General features: G+C 35.5%; 1 protein-coding gene across 1 annotated transcript in view; it reads left to right on the top strand.

Annotated features, from left to right (window-relative positions):
- The window catches only part of LOC128988471 (uncharacterized), a 114,829-nt gene that overhangs the window by 46,247 nt on the left and 52,858 nt on the right, over positions 1-15,724 (top strand). Inside the window, exon 4 of the mRNA XM_054409785.1 lies at positions 14,475-14,556. Coding sequence (XP_054265760.1) covers positions 14,475-14,556 — 82 coding nt within the window. The remainder of the gene's footprint in view (positions 1-14,474; positions 14,557-15,724) is intronic.

Raw genomic sequence — 15,724 nt, 5'->3', positions numbered from 1 at the left:
GTATTAGCCAGTCCCTGGTGTTTGCCAGGTCTTTGACTGTGTATTAGTCAGTCCCTGAAGTTTGCCAGGTCTGTGACTGTGTATTTGCCAGTTCCTGGTGTTTTTCAGGTCTGTGACTGTGAATTTGCCAGTCCCTGTTGTATACTAGGTCTGTGACTGTGTATTAGCCAGTCCCTGATGTTTGCAAGGTCTTTGACTGTGTACGTGGAAGTGTTGGTGATCAGTTTCTGCGGCTGCGGACGCGGCTCGTGTGTGAACGAACCCCCGGAATGTCCTGAGATGAGAACCAGCTGTCCTTGAACCGTTGTCCCACAAAGGTCTAGCTCCTCCCGCCTCGTCTCTGCCTTCAACTCTCGACGACTCTCCTTTTTACTTCTTGAAAAAAGTCGTATTGAAGTGAAATCGGATGACCACTTTAGACAACTATCGAGTCTGTTACGATTTGTCACATTGAGAAAATCATTCTACAATCAGTACTTAGCCTTTGAACTTAGTTTTAAATTATACAACTTTCACAGAATTTATGCGGTTTGCGGGGAAGCAATTAAATCCCTTCTATCTCACCCTAACTTAGAAACAACAGCGGATCAGCTGATAATACATTAAGCCAAAAAAGAGAACCCATGAAACCTCACCCTCATACCGTCTAAATTTTGTGAAATGACTATAGTTAGAGGTGATGAAGAGGATGTTTTATGAGAAGGCTTACCTTTACGTAACTTAACAGCCCTTGTTAAAGTGAGAGGTCTACAAAAAGTGACTTTTAGATCCTGAATTAAACACCCCATAAGCAAATTTTGTAATTCAAATAGAATATAGTTAATGAGCCTGTTGCAGACTGAGGTGCTGTCAAAGTTCTATTTCCCCCTTAGATTCTGTTATTATGATAGTTCATCTGACTAACGTTCCGTAGTTTAAAATAAGTTTCCCTTTTAGTTTGGATATAAATAAAACATAATTAATCTACGTCAGCGCCCTCTGAAGGAGACTCAAAAGTGTATTCTCATGAAGAACTGTTATATTACTGTTAGTATTGGTTTTAATCGATTTTAAGATTTAAAAAAAACTTCACCAATATTTTACTAATTAGTAATAAATTAGTTTTGAAGTTTCTATAAAAAATATCCAATCAAGTATGTTCATTTTTATTCTAAAGCTGATTAGAGCTTATAAATTGGAATGGGATGTCTACTTTTATCAAGTGTCAAAGCTACAACCACATATTCACTAGTATTTCAAATATTTGGCGGATTCTTCCAGCAAATGTTCATAAGTGCAAGAAGAATATTTGTTTTAGTATCTCAACCAAAATGACGGTTCTGTTTTATAAAAACGGTTGGGTTACAAAAATTTGAAAGATTTGTTATCTTAAAGCAGATTATACTTTTGAAGCAATGTTTTTCCATTGATGCATTTCGCATCCAAATCCCACAATTTGGATTCGAAATGCATCAATTTAGAATTGATTTGAGGAATTCTAGAATAATTTAGAATTGATCAAACCTATACTTTAGGAGGTGGCATATAATTGTTTTGTCACATCAGACCGACTAATATCCACATTGAACCCTGATCGCCGTGCCACTGAACCACTCCGCGCTCCGATGACTGCACATCAAACCATGCCGTGTGCAACATTGCCGTAAAATTCATAAATTACTTGAGTCAACAGAAAATTAAGCAATGTTTGACTGAATTGGAATTTTCAACATCTTGGTTTAGTCAAGTGAAACCACCATTTGCTTTCTTGTTCCTCTAATCTTTTTGAGTACCATGGTTAAAACCTCAGAAGTAATTTGTTGGATTGACCGATTGACGAACATTTTAAAAGACAGTCTTCTGAAAAAGATTTTACAGAAGATATAACAAAATACATGCTAGCAGAAAAGAGTGAGGTAAGATTGTCTCGTGTTGTATTTTATAGTCGAAGATAAAAGGGTTAGCTATTTATAGTTGTTTATCCCATCTCAAAAAGGCCTACGAAATGACAAATCCAGCTCTAACCAATTTCCTTTAGCCGTTTTGCACGTTGTTTCAAATGTCCCTGCACATTTTTACAACCTTTAACTCTTAAAAAAAACTTAGATATTGGTCCATGGTCACCTTAAAGCTTTTCTTGATTAATTACATGAGAAAAGAGGCAGGTATATTTGGTCCTTCTATGAGTCTGTTTTAATTCTTTGAAGTTTATTATACTTCTTCATTTAGATCCAACCAGGATTGGTTTAGACACACTGTTTACACCGTTAGGTTTAGTATTTTTTATCCTGTTAGTGGTCTCTTCAAACAATATCGAAGATAATTTTCACCGGGAAAACTAAAGACTCAGATTCCTCGACCTTTCTAATCGGTAGCCGAGTCGAAATACCTTCAAGCATCTGTCAAAGGGTTCAGAGATTATCGTTTTATCCATTTAAAACATTTGCTATTTGCCATATATCATCTGGTGTTTTTACTGTTTACCTTCTTGTTCATGATTATACAGAACGTGCAACGAACAACAGCACTGAAAAAATAATCTATTGCTTTCCTCCTCGATAGCATCATAACCATTCAACAAGGCTCGGAAGCCTGTGGAGAAGCATCGTCCAGGTATCAGTTATGTATCCAGGCCACTGCACGTTGTTATCACCGTTACATGACGTCACGGCCCCGACCCTGCCATTATCACCACCTTCACACCAGCTGTTACTGTGACTGTGGCCGCCATTGCCCATTATCACCATTGTTCTGCACGTGTCCTCAACATTGCGGCTCGAGTACCAAGTAGTTTGAAGTTTGAGGTCGGAACCCCGTTGCCGATTTACATAATTGAAATTGCTTTATAGGCTAATGATGGTGTTCAGAATCAGGTGTGATATTTTCTTCTAGGTTGTACTGGATTAATAATTGTGATTTCATACATCATCCTAATTCAATGTGTGAGTCTGTATCTGTATAGGTCTAACTTAATGAACAACGAAGAAAATTTATTGGTTCCCGAGTTGTAGAAAATAGTCGTTACTAAAGTAGTCTGAACATTGATTAATTGACTGCTAAATTTAATTATCTTTATGAGAGCGTGTTTTAACAAAGTGTCATGGTTCTTCCTATCACTTCGAGGAAGAAACCGCACCAGCCAAGCTAGTCGAGAGATTTCGCTCGAAGATTTCGATCCGAGCGGTTGCCACAGCAAGTCGGTGGGTTGAAAACGAAAAAAGCAGGTGATTTGTTTTACAGCTAGTCCGAGATTGAAGTAACGGTGTCCGGCCTTGCACATGCACAGTTATTGAACACGATCTGCGGACCGGTTACGTTACGTAGCCGTGCCAGGAGACTGGGTATGCTGATTAATTATAATCAAGTCACCGTTGCAATCTCCTGGGCTCTTCCTTCCTCATCCCCCCTCCCCCTCCCTACATGGTCCAACAGAAGCTATACATGAGTGTGGATGTCAGGTCAAGTTCAGTGTGTCGTGTTTGGTTACATCACTTTTCACTTATAGTTTATAGGAACTGTGAATTTTCTAGGCTGTGATCTAATGATTGTTGTTTGGTAAATAAAGGTAGAGGTGTTGGCTTTTGGATACTGATGTCTCTTAATTGTCGCAGGTGGTAAATTAGATTTTTCATCGCGGTTGAGTGAAGCTTTGCATATTTCCAGACTGAACTCAAATGGTTTGGAATTTGAAACTCCCATAGAATTCAGTGGAAAGTCGGCAACATTGCATCAGCTTTCATCCGACCATTTTCATGTGGTCCACTCTTGTTTAAAAGCTTCATAGGAAATTGGCATTTATTAAATTTGTCCTATTTAGCCTTTAGGAGGAGCAATGGTGCAACTTGAAGGGTCAGCTGGTATTAGTAAGGACAAATCGTATGATAGCGTGGAGATGCTCTGGAATGTCATGTCGGTCATTGGTCCTTTTAAGTATTGCCATAGACGGGAGTATGTCTTATCTATGGTATTGCATCCAATTTAACCGGGTAACTTCTGACTTTTAACCTTTGAGTGAGAGATATATCTTTGTATACACGCCACCATCACAGTAAAAATTGTCGCTGACCCTTGATTTGATTGTTTCGTAAATTAAATATCAATTATTTCGAATTTCAGGGTCGAAATACGTTACACGCCCACAACTCTATTTTTTCAATTATTACACTTATATACCTAACTTATTAAAAACCTTTTATAGGTAATGAATAATGAAAAATTCAATATTTAGAAAAGGTTTTTGATCACAAGCTGCATACATTTGGAGAAAACACACAAAATAGTAGAATAACTACTGCAAATTTTAAGCTGTTCGAAAAGTTTGTTTGGTCAGTTCAGATTAGTCTAACCTAACCTAACCCAACCAAACTTCTCGAACTTCTCTGGTTATCAGTTTATCTTGTGATCTGACAACACCAAGTGAATGAGTGGCGATTTATATTTTCTAATGTTCCATCTCCAACCATTATTAGAATAACTAGGAATTCCTCAGCTCCACGTTGATCAATGCAAACAGCTCTCATATTTAATGTGAGTGAGAGGTGTTCTATGGTTGGCCACAAAGTGGATCGCTTCAGAGATGCATTGATCTCGTCACCCCTCCTACATGCACCACAACAGTAGAGTTTGTCTTAAGTTACCAGAAAACATCACAGTTACTCCCCCATGGTGGTTGAGCTGTTTTATATCTTTCAATGTCCCATCTTCAAATGCCATCTTGAGTGTTACTGACAGACAGAAAGACAGACAGAAACATAGTCAGACAGACAGAAATTAAGATAACACGCGTCTCCTATCGTATGAAATGAAAAAATAAACGAAACATTTATGACTCTACGCAATGTACAGACAAACTCGAATTTTATTATTTAGATATTTTTCTTCTAATAAATACTTAAATGAGGTGCAAGACTCTTTGGTGTTTGTGAGAACATTTAGCATCATCATCCACTTCTTTACACCTTGTAGGACGATTCAATCACGATTAATCATCCTTTAATCGCTGGCAAGATTACCCTAGGTGTTCAGGTTTAGCAAGTTAGGTTTATGTAAGCAGAGTATAGAGTGTGGGCCGGTAGACATAACGGACCGTCCTGACTGTGCAAATTGATCTGTAATGGTTCTGAACCGCTCGCTGACCAGGCTGGACCCATTCTCACACCTTTTCTGCAATCAGGACACTACAACACTAATGCATTGATTGTACAGTTAATACTGTGTTAATACTGTGTTTACTAGACTACGATAGAATTGATTTCTGATACTGAAGTACACACTATATCCATATGGACCAGCTGTAGCTAATTTATACACCATAATGAGCTAAAAGTGTAAAAGTCTATTTTTCGTTATACTGCGGCACAAACTGCAGTTTTTAATGCATATGACCTATATACTATTCTCCAAATAGCTGTTTGTTTAGTCGTTTTTACTGTGATCGATTTCTGTGATAGTAATAGAGAATGCAGTTTACAATAAATTGTCTTTTTTGTTTGGCATGGCTCAAAAGTTGACGGTTTTGATATAAATCAATAATGTACATCAACACATCATTCTGTCGTGACTGAATTCCGCTATGTTCATTCTTATTGCAATCGTTGGCTGCAACATTTAAGGGAATGGAATTTATACCTAGTTAAAGCTTGTGCTTACAGTGCGTTCAAACAGTCGTGGCACCTGAGGGATTAGGAGGCCCCAAGGGTTTCCATGGGGTGTCCTAATCCGTCAGGTTCCACAGCTGGTTGAACAGAGTATAATGATTATGTATTGCTTAATGCTTGTCAAAATATATTTCTTGTCACTAAATTGTTTATGATGCAACATAGGAAGGGCTGACCGATTGACTTGTCCGTTTGTTGCATTAAGGCTATTCGAGAATTTATAGAGCATTCTGGATCACAAGATTTTGTCTTCCAAAAGCCGTTCAACTCTGCCCAAAGAGATACAAAGAAAGAATCCATGCTTTGAGACCTCAATAATGTATTATCTTGACGTACCTTTGGATCTTGAATCTCCAAGATCATGAAGTGTAATCTAGGATATTAACAAATCACCAATTTCTACATTTGATTCATACCCGATGCTAAAGCTTCAAGTTCAAAAAATCCACAGATCTCTAATCTCTACTGCGATTCAGAGCACGTTTAACGTCGCTTTCATTACATAAACAAACGTCCAGCTATCCTTTGCCCTTGTAAGGTCAACAATAGACCCATTATAGGCGCGAGAGTGGCAGCCAGAGTAGGCCGGATCCTCCGTTTTCACTGTCTTGTAGTTTCTCGGTTTTTACCCACGTACGGAGTCTACTGACTGAAGTGACAGTGACCTCGATAGACGACCTGGGCCACTTCCGCTTCTAGGAACTGACAGGACCTGTTCCTTCTTCACTTCTTCCCACTTTGACTTCTGCCGCCCCTGATTAGCCTACTGGGGCGACATTCTTTTTGAACTCGTAAATATCGGTTTGATCGGGTTTAGGTAGACGCGTTCGGTTCTGGTGAATCTGTGGAAAGCTGCTCGCAATAAAAGCTAGTTAGATTGGCTGATAGTCTTTGGGAGATGACCACGTTGTTGAATTGGCTAAAATAGAAGCCGACCTTTCGGATGGGTTGTATATATCCAGCTTTCAGCTCAAGATGTACTCATATTTTGTAGTATCAACAATGAATACAGAACCTTATAATATTCCTATATAATAAACCTTAAGGTTCTGTATTCATTGGTATGAACAAGTTCAATCAAAAAATCTACCAGGATAAGGTTTTGCCCATTGAAGCCTACCATTGAGAATGAGCTCGATCTTCCAAAGAGGGTTAAGTTTTTTGTGTGTGATAGGCTTTCAAACGTATCACTTAACAAGATTCAAGTTTCGTACTATTTTTTACACGATTAGTTCCATTATGTTCTACTGGTGATCGTCAATGACTTTACCTGTCAACGCTAAATTTACAAGGCTCGTGTCAATTTGTTTTCTATAGCCTATGTACAAAAATTATCTTTTCGAAAGGATTAGTATTCGCCATTGAATGTGTGTGTATTCAAATTTGGAGCTTCAAGTAGAACATTGTAGTTTACATGGTCAACTGAGATATAGAACTCGTATAAAACCCGAATACTGCTGGTTCGTTTCCAAGCGAAGAGAATTCGTCTGTTACGAAGAGAATATTAAAAGCTAATTGGCAGCTACATTTATAATCAAACCCCGATAGGTTTTCTTTCAAACCCCTCGTATCGTCTTGGCACCGTTCTGCTACAGTGATACACTGGCTATGATGCAGGTAGGTCGTAAAACTAGGCTACATCACCAGCCAAGTATCCATTGTGGCGGACGTAGCGTGTTATTATTGGTCAATGCTCTCAGCCACTATCCCACACTGCAAGGATGTCTGCTATCTTGTATATCTTCTCACCAAGTACAACAACTTTGCGGATTCCACAGTTGTAATTCTATGGATCCGAGGATGTTGTAAACCAGACTAGTCTAATTGTGGTAGACAGGGAGTTGATGTCGGTAAATGATTGACAAGAGTTGAGATACTGTAGGTCAGGTTAAACCTCGACAAGCATGGAGGACAGTTCAGTATGAGAGTAAATGTATCTAGTAAATTAAAATTACAGAAAATATCATCAAGAATAAGTGTATATTCATAGTGTATTTGAGTTACTTATTTTTCTTTTATGACAATGCATACATTTAAAATTGTTACAGGAGCAGCTAAATGTATGCTACGTTTTTACCTTTCCCTGTGTTCTGCTAGAGAATTGTGTACGATGGTTTTTATGGTATGAAAAAAATACTCAGGAAACTATACGCTAAACGTGTTGCTAGAAATGCTTCAGAATCTCACTACATTTTGAAATCACACGCTCAACGATAACCAAATCGCAAAATAATTCAACAGGATTTTCGATTTCACCTTATCTTTTCAGTCACGTACCTTTTCCCGCCAAACTCACGAATTCGGAAGATTGGATAATGTTACAGTTCGAAAGACAATTTCGTACGATCTCCGACTAGAATGTGAAAGTGTTGGCATGCAGTGCGCAGAGGTCACCAGGAGTCACCCGAGGTGGTTGTAGGAGAACCTGCGGAGTGGAGAACAAGTAGCTATCGATACGCTAGATCGGGTTTCGACACCGATAAAAGCCATTCCCACCATGTCGTTCAAGGTTGGTTACGGCTGGGGCTCAAAGTGAATCGAACAAAGCCATTAGCAACTGGGTTTGAGGGGCAGAGACCTTGATAGGGCGGAGCCCTGCATGTAGTACATTTACATAGGTGGGACCAAGTGTTTGTTTTCTTCACTGACGTCCAGGTTTCTTTGGATTTTAACGAAGCAATCTGATCAGATTAACAAGAAATGGAGAACATTCTTGATTTTTGAGAATGGTCTGAAAAGGGTCTGCTAAACCATGAGCAGGTTTTTTGGTTTCTACGCCATTGACATTTTTTTACTTTTTGTGAGGGAACGATCCAAATCCTGGTCTTGTTCTTACGTCAATCTTGTGTTATCGTGAATAATTGATAGCCCAATCTCGCTAGGAAAAGAATATCGTTGAAATCGAATTGAAATCCTTCTGGCCATCTTTTTGATAAAGATAGACATGGTTACGCAGAAAGATAACAAATGGTGGGGCCAAGCGAGTTTGTTATGGCCGTAAAGATTTTGTAATAATGTTTTTTTTTTATACAAGGATACAGAAGAAGCTGGAATGATAAAATCATTGACTTGGATGTCTCTTGCTTGATTTAATTCACTATGTATTATAACTGGACACTCGCTGGCCTTGGAGTTGTTCATTTCCATCAGGTTCACGCTCATGCCCTACTTCAAGGTTAACTGGTGAGTTACGGCTTCCACTGGTTTAATATGTGTCATAATCAACAATGAGAAATAATTACCCAAGCAATAATCTACCGGTGATCATCATTACTTGTTCATTAAAGAAGTTGCATCGTAATGCTCCTCATCATTACGATGTGGCCAGTCTTGAGAATTTAATCTTATTTCAGTCTTGAGAATTCAATCTGATCAAATCAAATCAAGTCAAATCATTTATTTAGCCAAAATTTTAACAAAACAAGTTGCATTAGCTAAGTCACATTATTTTTAAAAGATGCCTTACATAGATTTGTACAAGCTTGTTGCATTGTAATTAAATTGGGATGGATTTAGTAATTGGAAATTTTTAAACAGTTTTTAGTGTTTTAGCGAATTTCCCTATAGGGAAGTAGCTATTACCGTAGGTGGCATGGTAAGACCTAGGTGCGGGACCGATTTACTTTTTCATTTTGATGTCCCCAGAGGCCAAAAACACCATTCGTTCAAATTTTTATATATGTATATATATATATATATATAGATATATATATATATATATAGATTTATATATATATATATATGTCCGTGAACACGATAACTTGAGTAATTTCAATCCGATTTTGATGAAATTTGGTTTGAAGGTGTAAGGCAGGATAAACTAGAATGAGTTCGCGAACCAGCATAATCGGACCATGGGAACGGGGTTTTACGGGGGGTTTTATGGGGTAAAAATGGGTTTTTCTAATTTTTGACCCTACAAACGAAAAATTTCCCAATTTCTCTTCAGACCTTCTTAAAGAGCTTAAAAAAACAAATAATTTAGTATATCAAAGTGTTTTTGTACTATTATTAGTTACGGAGAAAATTCAAATTATTGTTATTTTAAAATTTTCCCATGTTATTCTTATGGGAATATTGTAAAATGTTGTAGTCTGCTTGTTTATGGATATATTTTGATCAAACTTGGTAAATTTATTTATTTTATACTAAGTTATTAATATTTCTCTAAAAAACACACTTTTTTACCCTCCCTGTAGCAGCAAGCCTATGTACTCATTAAAATTAATGTTTATTAAATACATTTAATTGAAAATCAATTCAGGCAACTGGAAATTCGCTTAGTCGGCAGGTTTGCTGCGGCGGGGGTATTTTATCATCACACTATCCACAATAGTATGGAAATATTTATTTTCCTACAGTCACCTGACAAGTGGGCTTCCTTGCACTGATAATAGTACAGAAAGTTGCTAATTGCTGCGTTTACTAGTTTTCCTGCACTCCAGTATTCAAACCAAACAACACAAAACAGTTTACTTTTATTAGGGACGTAATACGTGTACTCTTGAAAATAAGTTGGCAGCACTTAAAGAACTGCGACTTCTACCAGGACTACTACAGTATACGATCAGCTGATGCATTGTTTGTTTCTCATTTCGTTCAACGCTTGGATTTAAATAGGAAATTATTTATCCCAACCTAAAAACGTGCTGTATAGTGTTTGAAAGACTAAGTATTTCTATGCTTTATAACTGTAGGAAAAATATAATGTGTTACACGAGGGCAAGGTGTCACTTTGCTCACTAGTTACACAAATGACTATTTTATAGTAAAAGTAGAGATGAAGAGCTTTTAGATGACTCAGTTTATTTTTAATTATATTTTAAGGTAATAAGAGGACTTCCATTGAATTGTAGAAATAAATAATGAATAAAGTGAGAGTTTATGTCAGTTTCAATGCAGTGTCCAATGCAGTGTCCTTTCCAAGCAGTTTCTAAACCAGCCCGGCCAATATGTTAACACACCTCCATTCTCCACTGATATGCTCCATTTTTATTTACTGACCAGGCTATTGGCTTGATCATGTGTGAAATTCAATATCCTTTCTCAAACTAGATAGTTTTTTCTCACCTTACTGCAAAGAGCACTGGTTTGGAAACTAACGATGTAAACCTATCCTGCATGTCCTTATTTGATTTATTAATATGTTTGTAAAATGTCCTCCTATTTAGAATTAAAGACAAGAAACTTTAAGAAGGGTCGTTTTTGGTTGGATCTATTAAGAACTCAGCACATATTACTATTATTATTATATTTCATCACGAGGGTGTAAGGTGATCTTTTTTACCCGAATTCAAGTTTTACGATCAAGGCGAGGCTGAGGTCGGAAAATGAGCGAGGGTTGAAAAGAAACATTTTGCCCATGAGATCAACTATATTTTTCGTTATATCGCACCATTATTTGAACAAACTATGTTGCAAAACTGAAATAGTTTTCATTTAAAGTTAAGCTCTCAAAACTATTTCTAGCTTGTTTTCAATTTAATTTGGTAATGGAAACAAGCAGCTATTTAGTAAGTGATGCAATCGTTTCGTGTATTACGATTATGCAAGTGTAGTGTACATTTTACTATCGATGTGTCGAATTATTTACAATAAGGCAACAATTAACTACAATCGATAAAACAATCGATACATACTTTCTATGCATGCAATTATTTATAATCGAAATTTTCAACTGAGTTGACAACAGCTAAATTTTACTCCATATAGGCTAAATATTGTAAAATTTCTTTATATTACATCCAGTTATTTACAATTTGTTTTGAAGTAAATCACATACAAGAATGTTATTTGTTATTTGTACACAATTTATTTATCTAACTAATTGATGTTCTAACTAATTACAACACCTCTAAATTTATATGATTTTTCTTCTTTTTAAAATATTCTGATTAAAGGACTCCCCCTTACCCCTTTAATAATAATAATACGAAGTTTCTATCTATACAATACTGTATACTCAATAACCTTCACATAAACTATTTCATGGTTAGCACGAAACATCAAATACAGTACCTAATAGGCTATAAACTAGTAACAAACCCTAGTCAGTGTTAATGTGTTTGGTTTCCCCCAAACTTTAACAATGTCATCAGCCACAGCCACAATGATAATCAGTTTCAACATGACAAAGTGAGTTACTGAACTGTAGACTGAAGATGTTTGTGTAACTAGTTAGTCTGCTTGTTAGCCTGATCAGAATACAGGAAACTAACAACTACTAGCTAATCAAACTGTGTTAAACTGGTGTCTGCTTAACCAGTCTCTTTTGTTTAAACCACGGGTTGTCTTGTTCATAGCTATTTTTCAATTACTGTTCACTTAGTTTTAGCTTTGTAGGCATTACCATTAAGTGGAGGTTTCAAATTAGAGTTTAACGAAATAAAAAATTCTAATACCAACTTTTTATACACTGACAGTAATATACCAAACTAAAGGGCAACTTTTATTTTAAAACATAACGAGGTGTTAGCCCGTCCTACGTACGGGAGTAGTCAGTTAAAACTGTGTAGGCCTATAATTCAGAACAGCTAGTTTACACGTATAAAGACAAATTTTATTGCAGCCTACAGTAGAAAGAGTAATTAATTAGGTATCAATTGAGAAGTGTATAGGCCCAGTCAACGATACCACCTTCCATAGCATACCTGCCTCTTCCATAATTATTATCAGCAAAATACAATTACTATACACAATTTCCAGAAGGTCTGAATTGAAACGACCTAAAATAAAACGATAATATCCAATAAAATTCACAGTACACATAATTTAACTTTGGTGTCCTAACATCAAAACTAATCGTCACACCTATCCTTTATATCAATTTCACTGCATTAATTGCTAAATAAATAAGTGTAAACAAAGAAAAGTAAAAACAACAACAGTTTGTTTTGAAACAGCTGTTTGGTTCAAATAACATTCATTTGAAAAAAAGAACTGGTCACATGTAGCAGGAATATAAAAAGTAAACACGCTAGTAAAGCTAATGACGTAATTGTCAATGTTTACTATCCATACCCTTATCAGTTCTATCCTTGATAATTACCCACCCTCATTGAATAAACGTACATCGTAATTTCCCATATTAGTTAATTTAAACTACAATTTATTCATAGTAGAAATAAAAGTGATATTTTCACGTTTGTGGGCGCTGATATAGGCACCCCCAAACGAAACGTAACCACAACTGAACACGATTTCATAAAAGGGTGGTTTGTCTAATTGCAGTATCCTAGGTCAATGTTGACGTTGTGTTCAATCTGTCATCCATCTGTTTATCTTTGTATAAAACCCGGCTGAGGTTGTGGTGGTAATTTAAAATCGTGATTCTTGATTATTCTTGATCTTCTTTTTATGACATAAATATTTCCGGGCCTAATCCAAACAAAGTTAAAGCAGACAAACACAAACATTAATTGTAAACATAAAGCTACCATTAACAATTAATACATGTAAACACTGTTATTTTTTTAATCTTTCCTTGAAAAGTGGAGCAGTAAAATAATTTGCATTTATCCTTTTTTATTAAGACTCGTGTACAGAGCCTCGATTTGTACTTTGGTTTAATTAATTTTGGTTAAAACTGTGGTTTAAACTGTGGTCTAATTATCTCTACTAATCTTACTTATTTCCTATAATCATAGACAAAAGGAATAATGGTCTATTGTCTGTGCTATAATCAATGACAAAATAAAAGTAAATAAAATAACCTCATAGTTCCATAGTTTATAACCAGCTGTTAGTTAAAACAAATTATATTGCTCTAAAACAAATCGAAGATTACAATGATTGCTTTAAAAAATAATTTGAACATCCTAGTATTTTACTATGTATATTTAATTATATTGTAGTCCTCTTACCGAAGAATTGAACGTATCAATGATTAGCATTACATATAGTATAAATAAGTGAACCCTAAGTATGTCTTTACATTTTTATCCAAATGCTGAATTTGTGACACAAAAGCCGAATGTTTACAGCTGTTATGTTAAGCAAATTATTTTATGCCAAAAGCTAGTTTAGAATCTTAGCGTCGGCTGCTAGACTTTTTAAAAATTAAAATTTAGTTTCTCAAAAACTGGGACCCTAAACTAAAATTATGGCTTCGACATTCCCTAGTTCTCAAAATTATCTTTCTTTCAACACAAAAATCATGAAAATCCGTCGAGTGGTTGATTCAGAATCGTGAAATAAAAAAACACTGTTTCGTTTTAATATTATAGATTTTCCCCCATCAACTTAAAGATTTCAAAGTTTGAAATCCAAGAGAGAAGAAAATAGAACTTAAATTATTAATAGCAAACTGGATAAAAGAAAATTAAGTTCTCTTTATACTAGTTAAAATGGCTACAGATGGTCCATGTGGATAAAATCTGTACTTCAATATACAAAGTCAGTGGTTACTTAGTACACATAAATATTAGTTTATAAATTGGTGGTAAAACCTGTGACATTGACTTTGGATTATAAAAGTACACAGGATCATCAAAAACACTTTTTTGATCAGTTTTTAATGTCCATCGGGTATACTTTGACTGAGCTGATGATGCTAACTTAGTGTGCAAATTATTTTATTTTAGGTATGTTTTACTCTTGGTGACTATAATACCTAAATTTTACTTTACGTTTGTTCTATTTTGGCCCTCTTGTATGCCTTAAAATTGTCTTCAGTGCATATAAGCATTGTAAATACAAAAATACAAGGAATAGTATGGTAAAATTAAGCAATTAAGAGAAAGTTTCAGACATCACTCTTATGGGATGCAGTAAATGTTAAGTACTGTGTGCAAGTAATTTGTAACTAATTTATCTGACATTGTTGGTTTTCTGTTTCAGGCTGGGAACTTAGAGGACTACACTGCTATAGGTTCTTTAGTATATTACACTCGTGGGAAAATGCAGCCCAGCTTTGCAATAGGTGAGTTTTTTGTTTGTTTTCCCCAATTCTAGTTACACTTTCTCTCACTAGGTTGCACCAATCTCCCTGGGAACTTTTGGATTAACCAAACTCTCACTAATCAGTGATCACTAATGTTTTGCTTCATTAGTGACTGTGAGAATCACTAGAATGTCATTACAGATTCAATAATTATAGTGATCTAAAGTTAAGTGTCTACACAGATTTTTTAGGTTATAAAACTACTTCTTAACACTATGTCTCAACAACTAACTATGTCTTAACAATGAAAGAAATTATTTGGGAGGGAAAAATAATACCCCTAATATCCAACCAGTCCCCCAAAATACCTTTAATTCCAGAGTGGGATTTTTATGTTTGTAGAGAAGCTTTTTAAATAATCAATCATTGAGATGGGAACACCACCTATGTGCTATTTTAATCCAAATATTAAACTAAGCAGTTAGTACCTATATGTTACTACAACAACCATAATGCCATATGAAGTAATCACTTTGAAAGTTTCACTCAACAAAATCAAAGTGAAAATGCATATAAGTGTATAACCTGAGAAAGTTGTACAAGGAAAATGAGTCAAATAAATCTTGTACAATGATGAATCAAGATAAAATCTGCGAGAACACTGTGAATGGATTGTGGAATGCATTAGAAAGCTGTAGGGATCAGTTGATGATGTAAGAGCCAGCATCTTCAGCTGTCCTGCAAATGTCAAAGGCAACTCCTCCAATAGCCACTCATTATATGCTATTGTTTTGGCTATGTTTTAAATTTAACCTTTACTTTGTCATAAGCTGTAGTTTATATTGTAATGTAATTTTTTGAAAGTCAAAAGTTGTAAACCTCTGTTGTTAAACCCCAAAGTTCTAACAGTTTTGTAACTTATGCCATTTTCAAATAAATCGTTAACACGTCTTGAAGTCAGATTATTATATGACTAATTATTATGAAAAGGATAATTTATAGAGCTTGTTTTGGCATACAAAAATACAGTGGATAGATGTTAAATTTCATTTGTGTTTATATACCTAATAGTACTACGATAACTGTTATAATACCTAATACAGTACCTAATGTTCTAGACGTTTTTGTTTAGAAAAATGTAGGGATCAAAATGATTCTTAGAGTTTGGTAATATATAGCTATGATAGCAACACAAAAAATTTAAGTA

The sequence above is a fragment of the Macrosteles quadrilineatus genome, unplaced genomic scaffold (genome assembly GCF_028750875.1).
Source record: "Macrosteles quadrilineatus isolate MER2022 unplaced genomic scaffold, UCM_ALF_1.0 Scaffold_3__2_contigs__length_128488019, whole genome shotgun sequence".
Lineage (NCBI taxonomy): Eukaryota > Metazoa > Arthropoda > Insecta > Hemiptera > Cicadellidae > Macrosteles > Macrosteles quadrilineatus.
This window is presented reverse-complemented; position numbering and strand designations above follow the sequence as displayed.